This window comes from Penicillium arizonense, assembly GCF_001773325.1.
Source record: "Penicillium arizonense strain CBS 141311 chromosome Unknown PENARI_contig026, whole genome shotgun sequence".
In the NCBI taxonomy this organism is placed as follows: Eukaryota; Fungi; Ascomycota; class Eurotiomycetes; order Eurotiales; family Aspergillaceae; genus Penicillium; species Penicillium arizonense.
In genome coordinates, this window is record NW_019173303.1 from 150,401 (window position 1) to 166,918 (window position 16,518).

General features: G+C 50.0%; 6 protein-coding genes across 6 annotated transcripts; 3 read left to right on the top strand and 3 right to left on the bottom strand.

Moving 5' to 3' along the window:
- Positions 1-83: 83 nt before the first annotated feature.
- On the bottom strand, positions 84-2,167 carry PENARI_c026G09130 (putative MFS alpha-glucoside transporter; the record flags this gene model as incomplete). The annotated part of the gene is made up of 9 exons (XM_022635991.1): positions 84-89; positions 365-469; positions 521-1,245; positions 1,295-1,335; positions 1,389-1,430; positions 1,485-1,608; positions 1,657-1,980; positions 2,034-2,107; positions 2,157-2,167. The coding sequence occupies 9 exons, from the start codon at positions 2,165-2,167 to the stop codon at positions 84-86; spliced, it is 1,452 nt and encodes a 483-aa protein (XP_022484136.1).
- A 359-nt stretch (positions 2,168-2,526) lies between these two features.
- Positions 2,527-4,318, top strand: PENARI_c026G12467 (glycoside hydrolase family 32 protein; the record flags this gene model as incomplete). The annotated part of the gene is made up of 2 exons (XM_022636021.1): positions 2,527-2,641; positions 2,688-4,318. The coding sequence occupies 2 exons, from the start codon at positions 2,527-2,529 to the stop codon at positions 4,316-4,318; spliced, it is 1,746 nt and encodes a 581-aa protein (XP_022484240.1).
- Positions 4,319-4,568: 250 nt separating this feature from the next.
- Positions 4,569-6,228, bottom strand: PENARI_c026G02192 (uncharacterized protein; the record flags this gene model as incomplete). The annotated part of the gene is made up of 7 exons (XM_022635901.1): positions 4,569-4,572; positions 4,623-4,676; positions 4,698-5,219; positions 5,269-5,343; positions 5,397-5,750; positions 5,798-6,117; positions 6,160-6,228. 7 exons carry the CDS (start codon positions 6,226-6,228, stop codon positions 4,569-4,571), a joined length of 1,398 nt encoding a protein of 465 aa, XP_022484261.1.
- A 379-nt stretch (positions 6,229-6,607) lies between these two features.
- On the top strand, positions 6,608-7,972 carry PENARI_c026G05542 (glycoside hydrolase family 172 protein; the record flags this gene model as incomplete). Its single annotated transcript, XM_022635944.1, has 1 exon — positions 6,608-7,972. One exon carries the CDS (start codon positions 6,608-6,610, stop codon positions 7,970-7,972), a length of 1,365 nt encoding a protein of 454 aa, XP_022484148.1.
- Positions 7,973-8,240: 268 nt separating this feature from the next.
- Positions 8,241-12,611, bottom strand: PENARI_c026G03478 (RNA helicase aquarius; the record flags this gene model as incomplete). The annotated part of the gene is made up of 4 exons (XM_022635921.1): positions 8,241-8,665; positions 8,742-12,194; positions 12,244-12,344; positions 12,403-12,611. 4 exons carry the CDS (start codon positions 12,609-12,611, stop codon positions 8,241-8,243), a joined length of 4,188 nt encoding a protein of 1,395 aa, XP_022484243.1.
- Positions 12,612-12,843: 232 nt separating this feature from the next.
- Positions 12,844-15,106, top strand: PENARI_c026G10550 (THO complex subunit THO1/HPR1; the record flags this gene model as incomplete). The annotated part of the gene is made up of 4 exons (XM_022636003.1): positions 12,844-13,083; positions 13,141-13,219; positions 13,271-13,389; positions 13,442-15,106. The coding sequence occupies 4 exons, from the start codon at positions 12,844-12,846 to the stop codon at positions 15,104-15,106; spliced, it is 2,103 nt and encodes a 700-aa protein (XP_022484164.1).
- Between the last annotated feature and the right edge of the window lie 1,412 nt (positions 15,107-16,518).

Genomic DNA, 16,518 nt, shown 5'->3' on the forward strand with positions numbered 1-16,518 from the left:
ATCTAGACTGTGGTCATTGATTTAAGAGTTCCCACTTCTGTGATATTGAAAGTAGACAATTGAGATATCTCTGGTTTACACGCTTAACTCTGCGAGGTACATCTTATCATTCACGCTCCAGTGCCATTGTGGTTATGTTATGTGCCCGGCGTTGAAACCAACACTTGTAGTCTTTATTCAACATGCTTCGACATGCAAGCTGTCGCCTTTCTGGCTCGCCTCCACTACGCTTGTCTCATTTGCCCTTTGCTGAAAATGCCTTGGCGACACCCTCAGTGCATATAATTCATCAAGTTTCTCAAACGAAATTCCCTGGTACCATGATTTAGTAAACTCTAGTAAGGTCTTATAAGAAAAGTCGTACCTTTGTTTCCGGATATAAGAACCATCCGCCAACTGCAGCAATAAGCCCCGTCCCCAAAAAGATGAAGCCGACCTTCCCACCCAGACTTCCTGCATCGGGATTGATCTGATAAAGTGATCAGTAAATATACGTAGATGGATACATGCCACCTCTTACCATATATGGAATGGTAAACTGCATGATCAGCCCCCAGACCGCATTGGTGATAGTGACTAGTCCCTGAGTTGCACCGCGAAGGCGCATGGTAGCAATTTCCGACGCTAAAACAAATCCAGTCGCTCCAATGGATAGCTGAAAAATGATTGCCCACAGGTAAATGAAAACTAGAATGCCCCAACTGGCTTTTGTTTGGTCTGGGACACATCCCAGAATCCCTATGACCAGGAGCATAAAGCACAAAGCGAATTGTGGCCAGACAATCAGGGTCCGACGCCCTAAAATCTCCGTCAGAGGGAAAGCTGCAATACTAGACAGAAGCATGACGATATAAAGAACCACCGATGCATCGAAATAATCTTTCACATGGATCAATTGCAGAAAATAGGTCGCGTAGCCGATTACGAATGTAGCACCAATCATTTGCTGGCCACTGGCAGCAAAGATAGCGGTAAAGGTCCTTTTGCGGTTCTTGGCTCCAAAGCACTCAAACTCTGTTGACAAGTCAATTCCCAAAAAACTGTGCGTAGGTGTGTCTGATGAATTTTGAATCTCGGTTGCAATGCGAATTTCTTCCTCCATTCGTCGAATTTCAATGTCGTAGAAAGCGTCATTCTTGAAACCGTAGACTTTCTTTAATTCCTTCTTTGCTTGAGCTGATTTTCCACATCTGACGAGCCAGTATGGAGACTCGGGGAAGAAGAACCAGCCTGCTGTAAGAATGACTATTCAAAATGTTAAAAATAGTAGTCGTGTGGCTAGTTTTGTACGTACGTGGGAAGATATACATGGCTACCACTGGGAGCCACCATTGCCTATAATGACAAGTTAGCCCAAGCACGGCGCACACCGTAAGTTCAGACCTTACCATTTTCCGTCGATATTGCTTCCTCCCTTTGATACTACAACACTTCTCAGGGAATTAGTACATTGGCCACACACTCGAAGGAGAGTAGTTACTGACATGGCAAACTGCCCAAACACAATACTAGTATTGAAGAAGCACAAGAAGAAACCTCGTAGCTCTGGTCGACACGTCTCTCCAATCCAGAGGGGTGAGATGGTAAACATCGTGCCAATGGCAATTCCTAGGGTGATGTCAGAATTGAGAAAGGGGTTTGAAGGGCTTCGCTCACCATTGACGCCTCTGCCGGCAAGGTGCATTCGCCAATCCGTCGCCAACTGTTGTAGAAGCACTCCGGCAACGGATATCATCATTGCCACCAGGATTCCCGGCTTACGCCCAAACTTCTCCAGCAAGGGAACAATAACAAAGGTGGATACAACCTCACATGCTGGGGCAATCGAGTTCCAAGCTGAAAGGTAATGCGCCGGGATTATGTAGTCTCCCGACGGCTCAAGGATGCCAAATTGCTTCTGGAATGTGGGCAGTGCCGCCAATTGACCCCCCGCGACAATGTCGAACCCCTGCATCATCACACCACTGGATACCCAGAGGGCTGATAATGTGAGCACATGTATGTCTTCTGAGTTCTGAGGTATGCAGACTTACCCCAGAGAGCGAATTGCCACTGCGAACGGAGCATTTGCCATTTCTTATCAGGGCTGATAACGGTGTAGTCAATTCTAATGGGAAGTCAGTCACTACAATCTCCTGGGGGTGGAGACACTGTACTCGTCGGTCATCGTGATGGATCCCCGCCAGTATAGCTCTGACAATGCCTGCATCTCTAGAAGCGGAGTACGCAGTTATATATGCAGCAGCCTCAATGCATGCTCGATCTTCCCCGTGGGGAAATGTGGAGTCCGGGGTACGTGAGTATATGACTCGCGGAATACTGAGGCTGCTCCGCGATGCTCGGCTATACGACTCGCGGAGTGCTGAGGCTGCTCCGCGATGCTCGGCTATACGACTCGCGGAGTGCTGAGGCTGCTCCGCGATGCTCGGTACATGCCGAGGTCGGCATAGCGCCGCCTTGGCAATGGCGGTTGTCTATAACTTGTGCATAAGTTCAATGATATTGGTCTGAGATGTAGCAAAAGCCATGGGTCCTACTCGCATCAGGCCGTCTCTGCATTTTACTGCTGACTACTGGATCAATGATCCTTGTGCGCCTGGATATGATTCGGCGACGGGCTTATACCATGTCTTCTATCAATGTAAGTGTTTGCGATGATGTGGTTGGATTTTGCTCACACGGTACAGGCAATCCACATGGTACCGAATGGGGCTCGATGTCTTGGGGTCATATCACCAGCGAAGACCTCATTTCCTGGACACCTTCCATGAGGCCCGCTTTGGTTCCTGATCAGCCTTATGATCATGACGGAGTCTTTACAGGTTGCATGGCACCTCCTACAAATTCCGAACAAGGCCCTCTGAGAGTTGTCTACTCTTCAGTTCAAGATCTGCCTTTTCACTGGAGCACACCTCCATACCCCCGCAACGCTGCTGGACTAGCAATTGCCAAATCCAACGATGGCGGTAAGACATGGACGAAATGTTCAGAAAATCCTATCTTGATGGGTGAGCCCAAGGGGCTACAAGTGACTGGCTTTCGTGATCCCTTTCTAGCAGAATGGCATGCTTTGCATCAGTTACGTGGACAAAAGTCCCTGTATGGTCTTGTCTCCGGAGGGATTGCAGGCCACGGCCCAACAGCCTTCCTGTATTCTGTGCCGCATAACAACATATCAGAATGGCAGTATCTGTCTCCTTTGGTCAACATGCCTGCTCGATTCCAGCCTTCGCCGAAATGGTCTGGAAACTTCGGCGTTAACTGGGAATGCGTTAATTTTCTGACCCTCGAATCTGAGAGCAACAGCCGCGTCTGTCTGATCCTGGGAGCAGAGGGGGATGTGGAACGTGAACATATCCGAAATTTTGAATCCAGTCCACAAATTGCCCCAAGGACTGTTCGGTGTCTGCTATGGATGTTTGGTGACTTGAGGTTTGAGAACAATTCAGCTCGCCTTGACTACACTCATGGCGGATATTTGGACTGCGGGTCACTGTATGCGGCCAATTCATACTTTGAATCGGGTTCTCAGAGACATATAATGCACGCATGGATTCCCGAAGAGGACATTACAGCGAGTTATGCCAAAGAAAAAGGATGGAACGGAGCATTGGCCATTCCTCGCGAGCTCTTTCTTCTTTCGGTACCAAATGTTACTCGAGCACTTCACGGTCCTCTGTCGGAGGTAGCCTCTGTTGAACGAGTTACAAATGGAGACGGCTCAACCACTATCCAAACCCTCGGAATACGGCCTGTTAAAGAGATATATCAACTCCGCAAACGCTGTGGTCATGTCTACCAGTGGCAAAATATCTCTCTCCCGTCTTCGACAGCCGAAGCAACGCAGACACTGTGCTCGGCAACGTTTTCTACTTGGGAGCTCGAGGCAACGATTTCCATTGACCCAAGTCGCTGCCATGAATTGGGTTTTCATATCCGCCATAATAGCAACATGTCCTCATGTACTACCATCACGTTTTCTCTTCAGGAAGAGACGATCAGTGTCAGCAAGGGAAGATCAACATCTGATCCAAACATACGCAATTGCCCCGAAAAGGGCCCATTTACTCTCTTCTATAGAGCTAGTCATCTGGCTGTCGGGTCCGAAGACAAATTGGAAAATTTGCGTATTCGCGTAATCTCTGACGCCGATGTCTTAGAGGTTTTTGCAAACGACTGGTTTGCCTTGACTACGATGGTTTATTCTCCGGAGTATTCTAGCCCTACTGGCATATCAGTATTTGCTAATGGGGGGCAGGAGAGTGCTGTTTTCGAGGAGGTGAATGTTTGGGACGGGTTGTCAACTGCTGGGAGATAAAGATGCCTTAGATTTTGTCATTCTCTGAAGAAAAAGCAATCCATGATATCGTTGGAATTCTTATAAACCAGCATCTGAAAGACGCTCTTCTATTACTCCCTGGAGAATCATCAAGGATGGGCTCTTTCGTAAAATTGTCTGTTCGGTATTTCCCGATGCTCGGAGACATTGATAGAACTGAGGTGAACAGAGCCCACTCAAACAGGGAGTATTTGCTGCAGCCATGGCGGCCACCGTAGTCATAAAAATACTACCTCTCAAAATTAGTCAACCTATATGTTTATCAAATAAAAATTGAACCCACCTAACGAACAATGTCCATCTGTTCACCTGGCAGTTATGGAATGCCGCAACGATACTAGGTGTCAGCATTACATACGAATCAAAGAATATCTGGCAATGATCCAGAAGGAGGTCTGTAATGGCTCCATCCTGCATCACCTGATAAACGGCCGGCCAATATATTGAAAGCTTGCAGCAGTAGTACTGGACCCGAAGAAAGTTTGACAAAGGACAGGACGGGATTTCGACAAGTTCCAATGGTTGTAACACATCGCCCTTATCAAAACGGTTTATATCCGGTAAGTAACTATACCATTCTTCGAGCTGGTGTTCCAGCTCCAGTGCAATACCTGAGGCATACACGTACTTTCCGGTAGACGTCGCCTGGACCGCTGTGTTGCATCGATGTAGCATACGTCTCATGGCAATCTCAGCCAGGAAATAGCATCGCGTATTTTCCACGCTTGTGTCGACGGGTAGCGCAAGTTCCGGGGTGGCAACTCCTGGTGATGTGCTCTCGGGTTTAAATTGCCATGTATGCTGGCATAGTGGGAGTGGGACATGTTCATCCAGACACCAGATATCGCTCTTGGCAACATCCAATTGGCCGGAAATCTCACTATAATGGAAGTCAGTGATAAATCACTACTTTGGCTTGAACTGCCTACTTCTCGAGTAATAGTACACCCCAGTACGCTTGCCGAGTTAGTTCAACGGTGTTTGGATCATCACTTTCTAATCCACTAGAATAGTTATATCAGCTTTTCGTCATTGTACTTAGGTATAGTGGAGTCACCTTTTGATAATGTTTTGGATCTTGGACGACGCAATTAAACAATAGTCATGTGCCAGACAAGGCTTCAATAGACAACAATAATACAAAGCGATCAACACCAAGCATTGGACACTCTGGATACTGCACTCGGAGATGATGATTGGCAGCGAGGCTAGTGCTGTTTCGAAATACGGGGTATCTGAGACTGCCTCATATTCCCCTACTATATGGCCGACTGCAGCCACAAGAAGGGAAAGGCAAGATTCCGAAGATGGATGTAACGAACCAGAGAGTACCCGGAAGTACTCTTGCGAAAAGTCCGATGGAAGAATAGGATACCAGATGTGAACCCGCGCGGAGAATGCAGCCAAAGCGCTGATGTGAGAATTAGTTGTGATCTTTGATATGCTTGCTCAACCCACCTCACTGCATGCCGATGATGGACAATAAGCATCCGTGCACCTCCGGCCTCATGGCACTTGGACCCGGCAGCTCGTTCCCCTCGGATTAAGGTCTGCGCGAAACCTGCATCTAGCCCCAGCACATGCATAACGGACGAATTACCAAGCAGCTTGGAAGGCAAATCAAAAGGCGAGTTAGCTTGATTTGCCAGATCATCATATTCATTTCGCAGATCTGCAGTGCGAACATCCGGGGAAACGGGCTGTGCTGGAAGCATCAAGCTGATCAGTTGATCAAGGCGTTTGTTCACGGCATTCAATTCTTCTTCGACCCTGTCCGACTATGTGAGAACTGTCTTTGCGCGGAGGAAACAGTCACATACCGACTGGGACGCTCCACTGGCGGCTCTTGGTAGATGCAGGCCACGCCGTGAGTTTGGCAATAGTGGCATGAGGGTCTCTGCGAATCGCATTTGGTTCTCCGCGCGCGACATGTATCGCATGCCAGGCTCGTGCGTTTTCGCTTGTTTGGGAGATGTTCTTCCATACTCAGGTGTATAGTGTTAAGCACAGAAAGGAATCGCGGGGAAGGTTATGTCCTCCGCGTCCACCCCCGCGGAGGGCCGGCAATGTTCCGCGATACCTCCAGGACGGATATCTTGTTCGTCGCGGAGACATCAGTTCACTCCGCATACCTTGATCAATGATCATAGATGATCAGCGTGAGGATGTCGGTTTAGTAGGTTACTTAAGGAGGCCTACCTCATCCAAGATGTTGCTTGCCACGATCTATTCCAATCTCTTTGCTCGAATACCTCACTATCCCCCAAAATGCCTATTGGAAGCGATCTACTGGCCAGCATGGCCAAGAGAAAAGTTGCCCGCAGTGCTCGGGTGGCTAGTTGGGACCAGAAGGGCCTTAACGAAGATGCCTTTGTGGTCTTGCCTGGCGAGTCCATCGTGCTCGCCGACCTTGAAGGACCAGGCGCCATCACCCATCTGTGGTTCGTGCAAACCTGCCGCAAGATCCTAGGCCCGGGGTTGATCCCCTACTCCAAGTCCGGTGTCGCGATGATGGAAATTCACAATGCTCTCGGCCTCAACTACGAAATCAGCGACCCGGACTACTACCGCAAGGTGCTCATCAAGATGTACTGGGATGATTCTGAGACTCCCAACGTGATCGCACCCATTGGCGACTTCTTCTGTCTCGGTCATTCCATGGCGGCCAATTTCCAGTCTCTCCCCTTCACGGTGTCGGTTAAGCCGTCCGAGGAGAAGAAATTTGGCGGTGCTGCCGCGTTCAACTGCTACCTCACTATGCCGTTCAACAAACGCGCACGCATTGAGATTGAGAACCAAAACGACGAGGCTTATTTCCAGTACTTCTACATCGACTATGAGCTCTACCCCGAGCCTCTGCCTGCGGATACGCTGTATTTCCATGCGCACTGGCACCGCATGAACCCAACCAACGGCTGGGCGCCGTCTCGGATTCAGACGAACAGCCTCGAAACGCAAGTGCCGAACCTAGACGGAAAGGATAACTACGTCATCTTGGAGACCGAAGGCGCTGGCCAGTTCATCGGCTGCAACCACTCCGTTGCGCACTTCCAAGGCACCTGGTGGGGTGAAGGCGACGACATGATCTTCATCGACGATGATACCTGGCCGCCTAGTATGCATGGCACTGGCGGGGAGGACTATTTCACGCAGGGATGGGGCATGCAGAAGAACGCGTACCCGTTCTGCGGCACGATCATCCACGAAGAAGACGTGCCCAACTACCAAGTCAGCTACCGCTGGCACCTTACGGATCCGGTGCGCTTCAACAAAAAAATCAAGGTGACCCTGGAATCAGGGCATGCGAACCATTTGCGCGATGACTGGAGTACTACTGCGTACTGGTACCAGACTCTCCCCGGGCCCAAGCTTGATATTCTTCCTGTGGAGAAACGCATTCCGCGCAAGCCTCAATTTCCACCTTCCGATGATGTACCTGAACCGGATGTGAGCAGCATGAGTGCTGAGAAGCATGCTATGGTCAAGCAGCGCGATGAGCGGATGGAGGCGTTTGTCAAGGACCGGAATGAGTGGCTGGCGAGAAGGGCACGCGATTCTCAGGAACGCGCGCGCAATAACGTCGATATTTGCAAGGATATCAGGGCGCGCTTCTTGCGGGGTTTAGGCAAGTAGAATGAAGGAGTTTTGCTCCCAGGAGTAGAATAGAATGCCCTTATCTTTTCTCTTCTCTAAATGCACATCCGATATTTTCCCAAACAGCTGGCCATAAAGAAGAAAGTAAAGAAAACAAGCCTACCTCAACTGTCCAATATATCTTAATAACCACATTTTGATCCCTAGCAGTAGAGGGATCGTGGCGGTGCACACAAACCCCTACGCCCTACTATTCCAAGGTCTAGAAGGACAGAAGAATGCGGTCATTAAATTTGCAAAATCTAGATCATACAATATCCTCATCGCCATAATCATCTTCAGCACCCATAGCCTCATCTCCATCCAGAAGGTCTTCCTCGCCCTCTGGCGTTGTGTCCATGGTGATATCACCATCACCCATAGCCTTCACCTTAGCCTGGGTCATCTCGAAAACATATTGACCAAGATGCTCAACACCTTCCATAGGTGTACCTTCAACAGTGGCATCAGCAGCCCGTGTTGTCGGGAACATCTCGCCAGGTGCCAGCATGAGCTTATCAGGACGCTGCAAAAGAAGATCAAAGGCAGGCTTGAGCTCGTAGCATGACTCGAACACTTCTCGGCGGCCTAGGACGTAAAGTCCCAGGCGAGCACGGGATAAGGCAACGGTTAGACGGCGCACGTCGCGCAGGTATCCGACACTGCGGGTACGGGTGAGAGAGAGAATCACGTCTAGATTATATGTTAGAAGAACTGTTTGCGGTGACGTTTTATGGCACCAAGAAAAGATGCCTTCGGGGTAACATACAATCGTTCTGCTCTCCTTGGTACCGGTCCACTGTGGTAACGATCTTGGGCATTCCAAACATGGGGTTCTTGCCGCAGCGGTGACCCAAAACATCACGGATCAGAGCGGTCTGTCCAGCATACGTCGCCAAGATTGAGATCTTAGAAGCAGGATAGCCCAGCAAGCGCATATATTGATACATGGCCACAGCGTACTCCGCTTCACCAAGGTTCTGAATGAAATGAGGAGTTGGCTCACGCTCTCCAGATCCTTGGTAGTCAGGGACATTGATGAACTGGTAGTCGAACTGGAAACCAGCATTGGCCAGCTGGTACTCACCAGTCTCGACGATTGGGAGATCGCCAAGTTCCTTATACCGCCAGCGGAAGAGCTCTGCGATGCTTGATCGTGCACGACCTTGCTTGTCCAGGTTGATGACAGGCACACCTAGGCGTGCCAGTCGCAAGAAGAGACTCTGCTCGAAATGAGCGTATTGACGGAAAGCCATGTTCTGGATGACCGGGGAGTTCTGGTAGTGATCACCACAGAGAACAACGCGCTTGAGAGGAAGCTCGCCATTCTTCATGTTCTGCAGAGCGTTGGGAATGAAACTTTCGACTTCGGTGATCTGCGCGGCTTCTTCCATAACTACGTTGTCATAGTGGAAGCCTAGATCAGCGATTTCTTGCCGGCGCATGGCTGCATGTGTCGACGTCATTGCAACAACGCGGGCCTCCTTGATCAGCAGGTAGTTTGCCTTGTCGCGAGGTTGTCTCAAGATCTCGAATGGCCGAATGTCCTCCAGTTCTGAGAAGATCCGAGCAATGTGACGTTGGCAACCCGAAGCAGTGTCGACGATCGCTTCCTTGGTAGCTCCAGCTTCAAAGAGAGGCTGAGGAGCATTTGCAAAGTACGATTGGAATGGGAACGAAGCAACAATGTCCTCGGTCGATACCTCTTCGGAGTTGGCTCGGTCCCAGAACTTGGCCCACGTCGGTTGGATGTAGACTGTGTTGAAGTATCCTGCAGTCTCACATGAGTTTCCATGCGCACCCTCAATCCCAAGTGATGCAGCCAAGCGCATCACTTCTGAAAGATAATAATTGCGGTTGTCAAGGAAAGATTCAACACGTCCATGCTTGCTGTAGTTGGACTCTGTGTCTAATTCCTCCTCACCGTGGCCCAGTCGCAACAAATGGCGCTCATCAATGTCAAGAGCGACGATCTTCTGGAAAAGTTGGTTGAGTGCCTGGTTGCTGTGCGCGATGAGCAATGTCCGTTCATTGGGGAAATTGTGGTAAATATTGTTGATGATTTGTGTCGTAACATCTGTCTTTCCAGTGCCGGGAGGTCCCACAATCACGGTGAGCCCCGGCTGGGTCCCAGATGCAATTGCCTCCACCTGGGCAGGAGTAAATCGCACTTGGTTCAGCTTAGGTGCATCAACTGGGTAAGGGCCGGGGTTGGGCGGCTTGTAAGTGGAAACGCGCATAGCACTGGGGCCCGACTCTGCCTCCTGGGCTTGCTCACGGCGTCGCTTTTTTGGTGCGGGGGGTTCTGCCGCTGGCTCTTGATCAACATATTCAAGAACGTAAGGTGGGCCAAAGCTCGAGTTCTCAGCTGCGGAGGGTTCAATTCCCGGGAAGCTCTCAACCAGATGAGTCCAGTCTAGGAGGGTGTCCCGGAAGTCAACAGTCCGGAGTCGGTTTGGAAGCTGCGTGTACTTAGCACCAGCGGGGTCACCATAGCCCAAAAAGATGTCTTGGAGCCAGGAGGGAAGTGTCATATCAGAGACAATGAGCTTTTGCATCGTCTGAAGAATTGACTTGAAGTTATTCTCTCTGCCTTTTCTCCGTGCAACCACGTTAATCAGGGGGTAAACATCCGGTTTGCCGTGGGCTTGATTGTCCTTGTCAGCTTTGAACGCAGCAGCATCCAAGTGGACAATCAGTCTCCTGATCCGGGGTCGAGATTGGTAACCATTGATTTGACCCGGTTGCTGACGCAGTGCGCGACCTTGTTCATCGAGCACTTGTACAATTTCCGCCGTTCGAAGATGGGTCATCCGAGGGCTCTCAGACCCATTCTCTCTGAGCTGACCAGGGCCGGACTGAACAGCTAATAGGTACACAACATCATCGGGACGAAGTGAGTCCCATTCTTTCCTCACAGTGTCTGCAAGTCTTCCCACCTCGATGGCAATCTCTGCGCGAACAAACGCCGGGTTTGTTGCGCCGACCTTCGGAGGTGCAACATCAATTATAGCAGGCTTCGAGATTGGAATGGCCATTCGAGAGAATCCCTCGAAGTTTAAGCTTCCGTCACGAGATGTTTTTGGCTGCATGCGTTTGACGACAGACTCCATGTCCTTGCGGATTTGGAAGAATGCCTCTGATCGGTACAGCAAGAACGAGCGCCACAGGAAATCTCCCAGACTCAGGTACTGAAGGTTCAACTTCGGAATAGCCAACGGCCTTGATCCATCGTATGTCTCATTCCTTAACAGTGCTGGGTCGTATAGGTTTTCTTCTGTAGGTAGTGGGCTCATCTTCTCTACTGCCTCCTGGAATGGTACCTTGCGCTCATAAAAAGAGCCCAAAACTTCCAGGTAGAATTGGCGGTCTGGATTGATGTTCGCGGATTTTGGATAGTTTGTGCGGAATCCAAGGTGAGAGCACAGGCTCTGGAGTTCTGCCTCATCCAGAGATGAGAGCTGTCCCTCCAGGTCAGATCGCTGCTCAATTGACCCGAGGTTGGAAAGTGCTAGAATAGTGAGTTTGTCTTTGAAGAACTTCATAGAGGTTCTTTGCAATTGAGCCAGTTCCCGGCAATGCAAGTCATAAACTCCCTGCGGGGAGAGAGCTTCACCTGAGTAATCATCAATCGCAAATTCGACGAAGTGCTTCAGAAGGCCATGGAAGTCACGAAGCAGAGCGTTCTCAGGCGCGCGGTATAGCTGAGAAAGGCGAATAACTGGCAAAAGATTGAGATCCTTGAGCAGTGTATTCACATATCGCCGAGTGGGGAGCTGACTTTCAAGGTCAACCAAGAGCTCAAGGAAGCGCTCGCAGTACAAGAGGTTCTCGGTCTGTTCCTTTTCAGGCCCATTCAGCCTCTGTAGGAAATCTAGAAGCATGGTGTACAGCCATGAGCGCTCAAAGCGCATTTTTGCTTTGGCAGCTTCGTCTCCAGCCTCATATCGCTTCCCAGAGGCCCTCCATGCCTTTTTCAGTGTAGGTGCCTTGGCGATAATGCGGTCCCTCGTTTCATCGCTAGCCAGGTTGTGCCATATCGAGATAGAAACCAGAGGAGCACATTCTTTCCGAATCAGAACATTCTCGAGTGACTGGAAGGCGCTGATAACGAAGGAGATGATGGCGAGTTTAGAACGTGTCGGAAGGGAGTGATCAATGCTCATTGACAGGATTCGGTGGAAAAGATTCGAGAAGTCGTCGGCACGGTCGGAGAAGATATCTGCACTTGTCAGCCGCTGGAAGACTCGACTGTAGTCGCATTGACTCACCCCATATCGGCAAGTGTTCGCGATGCTTGACGCTGACAATCAAGGCGATCAATAGAACATGGTGATTTGAAGCATCCTCGGTGTAGGTCGGCCACAAGTACCTGGTAACCAGTCAGTCAATAGCCCTGCGGCAATCACGAGATTAAATAGTAATCGTACTTCTCCAGGACATTCAGATTCTCCAGGATCAAAAGCGTGCGACTGTTGAAGGCCTCCGCTTCCAGAGGATCGTACAATTGCTTCTTGATGACATCTGGTTTGGCCTTGCGGACCTTCACGTTCGACCAGTTGGCCTTGGCCAGCTGCACCCACGGGCTATCGTCGCGAAAGTCCACCACCGTTGGCCTGGTATCAAGACTCTGCGCCATCGCAGGTGTCAATAATCCCTTAACCTGATTGATTGGGGTTGGTTAAGTGACGTGGGGTGGATTGGCGCACTTCGGGAACATCAAGAGTTGAAGCTGGGGGAGCTTTTTCGAAAAGTCTTGGCTTTGGTCTCCGCCGCGCTTCACTCCGCCCAGTCTTCACTCCAATCTCACTTTCTGTTTCCCCCCTTTCACGCCTTACAACCACCCATCTGCTCCTCTGCCATTTAAGAAGATGGAAAATGCGGGTGTTGCCGGTGTCCAGATCTATAAAAGACTGGTGGACAGCCTCCTGGATCGCGCCGCGCAGGTCAAGCTCGACAAGCAGATCGAACCCCCATTGACCGAAGCACACCTGGGCGAGACGATCTGGAAACCTTTGCCTCAGGATGAAGAAGCCATCAAATACCTGAATCAGCAAACCAGGCCTGCGGCTGTTGAAATCGCGTTTCGCCAGAAGTTCTATCACCTCTTGGTATGGCCAATCTAGCTCGCGCTCTGCGGATATATCTAACTTGGCGATTTGCACCAGGCTTCTACTTCTATTGACGATCCTGCTTTCATCCATATCTGGAACCTTCTCGATGTTGTCTCAATCTTCTCCGATAATGGTCAGCCACGCTCCTCCGCCCTGCGCAGTTTACACGGCTAACATCCCTCAGAACAATGCGAACCCGGCCTTATCTTCTGGCTCATCGAAGAGCTTCTGGATAGCCAAACCATCGATGGTTGCCGCAAAGTCTTTGACTACTTAGAGTCTCGAAGGGAGAGGAATACCAAGGTGCGCAATGCCTTCCATATGTCTATCCTATCGCAAACCTAACTCCGCAAAGAAACACTTCAAACAGAAAAGCTTGATTATCCTACGATCCTGCAACGAACTTCTTCGCCGGCTTTCGCGCGCAGAAGATACAGTATTCTGTGGCCGGGTGTTCATCTACCTCTTCCAGAGTTTCCCGCTTGGAGATAAAAGTTCGGTCAACCTTCGAGGCGAATTTCACTCTGAGAACGTCACTACCTTCGACGACATTGCGAAGCAGTTTACGAAACCACCTTCACAAGACACAACGATGAGTGAGGGGACTGAAGTTGCGACGCCCGGAGACGCAGAAGCGGGCCAGACCGAAAGCCCTTCTGAACTAGGAGGCAGAGTTCCCAAGGTTGTTGTTTCTGAGGGTGATGAGAAAAAATCAAGCAGCAAAGAGGATGTTGACTTGGATGCGCTCTACCCCGTTTTCTGGAGCCTCCAGGCTTATTTCTCAGCACCAAGCAAAGTGTTCGACTCTGAACGGTTTGCGTCTTTCAAAGCTGGACTGGAAGCGACACTATCTGCGTTCAAGAACATTAACACGGAAATCGAAAACCAGAGCGCTGCCCGAGCTTCGGAAGATGCACGGAAGTCGAACAAGCGCAAGCGCATTGCGGATGGTGCTGAAGTCGCTAGCAGCTTTAACCCGAAATATCTGACAAGCCGGGATCTGTTCGATCTTGAAGTCAGTGACACTGCGTTCAGGCGCCATGTTCTCGTCCAGGCTCTCATTCTTCTCGACTTTGTACTTTCTCTGACATCCAAGTCCAAAACACGCCTAACCGATGCGACAAACAAATCAGTACTTTATGGCTTTACCCTCAACGAAGAGGACACGAAGTGGGCAGTGAATATGAGAAAGAGCATTGAAGGATATCTGCAGCAAGGTCCTGGTGGCATGTTTTACTATCGAATGGTGAATACCGTGCTGTCTCGAGACAAGAACTGGGTGCGTTGGAAAGCTGAGGGTTGTCCATTGATTGAACGACCAGCCATCTCGGTGGCGGAATACAAGACTTCCCGCGAGCATGCCACCAAAGCTTATGCGAACAAGCGCATCCGTCCCTCACCGATGGGATCTCTCGATCTCAAGTTTCTCGCGGACAGCGAGGCCTTGGTCAACATTGAACGTCTCAAGCAGCCTGATCGATACAGCGTTCCCACCGCAGATTCGTTCCTGAAGGGTATCATGGACGACGAAATGGACATTGACATGGCGATGACCGACGAAGATAAGGAGATTGCAGTCAACGCTAAGGCCAGTAAATCCTGGCGGATTCTTCGTCTCTCTGCGAAAGGCAAACTCGCTGCGTTCGACAAGATCGGAGACGGAAATAAACTTCAAGTCTTGTTCGAGAGTCCTACAACCGACGGCATTCCCCACCACGGCGAAGAGCCGAATGAGCAGGAGCCGAATGAGCAGAGTACTCGTGACGAGCGACCTGATAGTGCCAAGGGTTCTCTTCAAGGCTTGGATGGGGCCCAGGATACGCCCACTGCGAAAGAGGATCCCGTTCCCAATGAACAATCTAGCAAAGCCAAGGAAGTCCCCCAGGACGTGAATGGAGCTCAGGATACATCCGCTGGGAACAACGACGTCATCAGCGAAGAAAAGCAGGACCCGAGCGCTGCGAACAATGAAGAGGCCCTTGCCGCCTCTAGCGCCTCGAAAGAGGACCCTGCCACCTAAAGCGAGCCTGTGGCTAAAGAGATATTTGTTGGACTGGTACTGTACACTACATGGCACCTCATGGCTTTGACCTCCTTTGCTCGGACAAAATCCCCCAATGGACTACGTCTGTCTCCATAACGCCGTGGTCAGCCACACCCAAATTATCCAGCAACTTGCAGGATCTCATGCATCGATATCACGGCGCTCGTGCAAGGCCTTGGAACTGACATTACCACATCCGTGCACCTGCATTGTCCATGCTATCAGCTTCATTTACCGCCTCGGGTCGATCTGCACTTTTTTTAACCGAATTCGAATATCAGATTCTCTCGGGACGCCAATGCAACCTGACCGTTATTCAATCTTCGCATATTCATCGGATGCATTCAAGAACCCCTTTACAAGGTCCTCAACATAACAATACCCCTATCCAGAATACCAGGGCATATGCCGATCAAGACCGAACACCAGGTGGCCGGCGGCACGGCGGCTTCTTTCAATCCGAGTCCGACATCTCCGTGGGGCTAACAGGGGAGTGGGCAGCTTAGTCCGGAAGCGCCGCCACTAGCAGAAAGAATAAATCTTCATACAGTACCTGTACCTGTACCCGTGGGGCGAATGGGGCCAGAGACCAAGGACCACATCTGGAAAAATTAGCTACCGACGTGGAGACTAAGATTCTTTAGCTGATCGGCAACTCTAATAGAAATGACTTTTGGGAAAGGTTCCTGCATGATGTAGCATCACTAAAGAGCCAGTCAAAGTGTAAATCCCATCTAATAATCCCAAATTGATATGTCCATCCAGAATGTTCTATCTCCGGAGGAATTGCCAGTGGCATGGTTGGGCCGCCCGAACCGTCACAGCCATGTTTCACTTGCCAGGCTAAGGAAGATTAAGTGGCTTCTGTGTCAGAACAGTAAAGTCGGTGCCTGGAAAAATTAAAAAATTAAAAATAAAAAAGAGAGAGAGAAAAAAGAGGAAAGACTAAAAAAACACTAGACTAAAAGGCAGAGAAAAAAGGAGCCCACGAGTTTAGGAACTTTAGGAAAAACATCGAACAGCATTAGTTCCAGAAGTGGACACATCGCTCATATTTTGGCCCCCTCTTTGAGGTAAACTCCGGCAGAAACTCCGGTAGGAAAATCCTTCGCGTCCATTGACTTGATCTGAGTGGTAGTTCGCATGGGAAGCTAGAGAAACCAAGAAAAGCTAGAGGCAGGTAGGTTGAGACACACAGACGCACAGAGCTTCAGGAACAAACTGTATAGGTTAACACTAAAGTATACAAAAGCACACGTAACTTCACAATCAGACACAAGCGTTGAGTTTGGTCTCCACGGTGGAACCCGCTACATACATGTAGAGGCTTAGACTGCGTGGTTTTCATGTTTTCGATCTGGCATGTCTTATACACTCGAAATGTTCCA